General features: G+C 32.1%; 1 protein-coding gene across 1 annotated transcript in view; it reads right to left on the bottom strand.

The window, feature by feature from the left end:
- The window catches only part of LOC106464356 (protein white-like), a 99,419-nt gene extending 98,504 nt beyond the window's left edge, over positions 1 to 915 (bottom strand). The window contains exons 1-2 of the mRNA XM_022392044.1: positions 743 to 915; positions 269 to 317 (exon numbers count right to left, since the gene is read on the bottom strand). Coding sequence (XP_022247752.1) covers positions 269 to 317; positions 743 to 875 — 182 coding nt within the window. The 5' untranslated portion in view covers positions 876 to 915. The remainder of the gene's footprint in view (positions 1 to 268; positions 318 to 742) is intronic.
- Positions 916 to 1,227: the final 312 nt, after the last annotated feature.

Genomic DNA, 1,227 nt, shown 5'->3' with positions numbered 1-1,227 from the left:
ATTCTAGTACCTGATACTGCAATGCTACACCAAATTACATAACCAGTAGATGATACTGCTTCTTTGCTTTGAGTGACTTTTCTAATTGTAAGTATTGCCAGATGCCTCAATCAAATTTTCAATTTATAATACTGTTGAATAGCCACGAATGTCAAAACCCGATATATGATGCTTCTGTTTTGGCTACAGTTACGTTTTCCATACCTATTAGTACAGTGCTACTAAGAGTCTCATCTGTATTTCCACATTTTATTAAATTGAATCTTACCTGGCGCCCATAACAGCTAAAAGTTGACCAGGCTTTGCTTCTCCACTTACTGGAAATGAAAAATAATAAAATAATCAATCTGAAAAACTATCTACTTGCAGTGAACACGTTATATTAATTACTAACAGTATGTAACTGAACTTCACCTCGAGTTGCTTCTGTACAAGTAAGTTTCGTGTGTAGATATTAAACATAACATGGTCAACTGAATCTGGGTTAACAGATAAGAGAACATTATTTTGACACAAATATATGATGAAAAGCCATTCTCTGCAACATTTATATATATATATAATCTCCAGTCTGAAAGTATAACTTTCTATACAATAACTCAGTTGATGCTACGATTTATTGTAGTCTACAGATGTACAAACCCTACATGTTAGAGATTTTATTACAGTATTGGCAAACCAGACGTGAGAGGGTAAACTATTAATACACAAATCCGTTTTAAACTTTCCATATACTTCTTACCGTTTTTAAGAATCAGCCTCTTTTGCTGTGTTGCTGAACTTGTTTTTTTTCCAAAACAGATTGGCCAGACGTTCTTCTTTTCTGATACAGAAACACAGATATTTCTCCAAGAAACAGTAGTCCCTGTGTCCATTTGACTGATCTTATTGAAATATTCGAGTTCATTGTGAGCATATTTCTGAAAAACTTCGTGACAATTACAGAACGCCCAATGATCTTTCAAACATTTATATTAAAGTTACTTATATAAACATTATGTGTTATTAAGGAACCATCATATTTCTTTAATTTATTGTTTTTAAAGAATAAAGAATAAAAAACTGAAAAACATCAGTAAATATAACTAAAACCAGTACTGGTGTCAGTAAATTCTTTACGATCTTCAAAGCCAAACAGAATCATAACCACACCTACTAAAACATGTTGAACATTGGAGATAATCGTTAATGTTTAACATACATACATGCACCAGATGAAGTTCATAC

Source organism: Limulus polyphemus, unplaced genomic scaffold, assembly GCF_000517525.1.
Source record: "Limulus polyphemus unplaced genomic scaffold, Limulus_polyphemus-2.1.2 Scaffold1626, whole genome shotgun sequence".
Lineage (NCBI taxonomy): Eukaryota > Metazoa > Arthropoda > Merostomata > Xiphosura > Limulidae > Limulus > Limulus polyphemus.
This window is presented reverse-complemented; position numbering and strand designations above follow the sequence as displayed.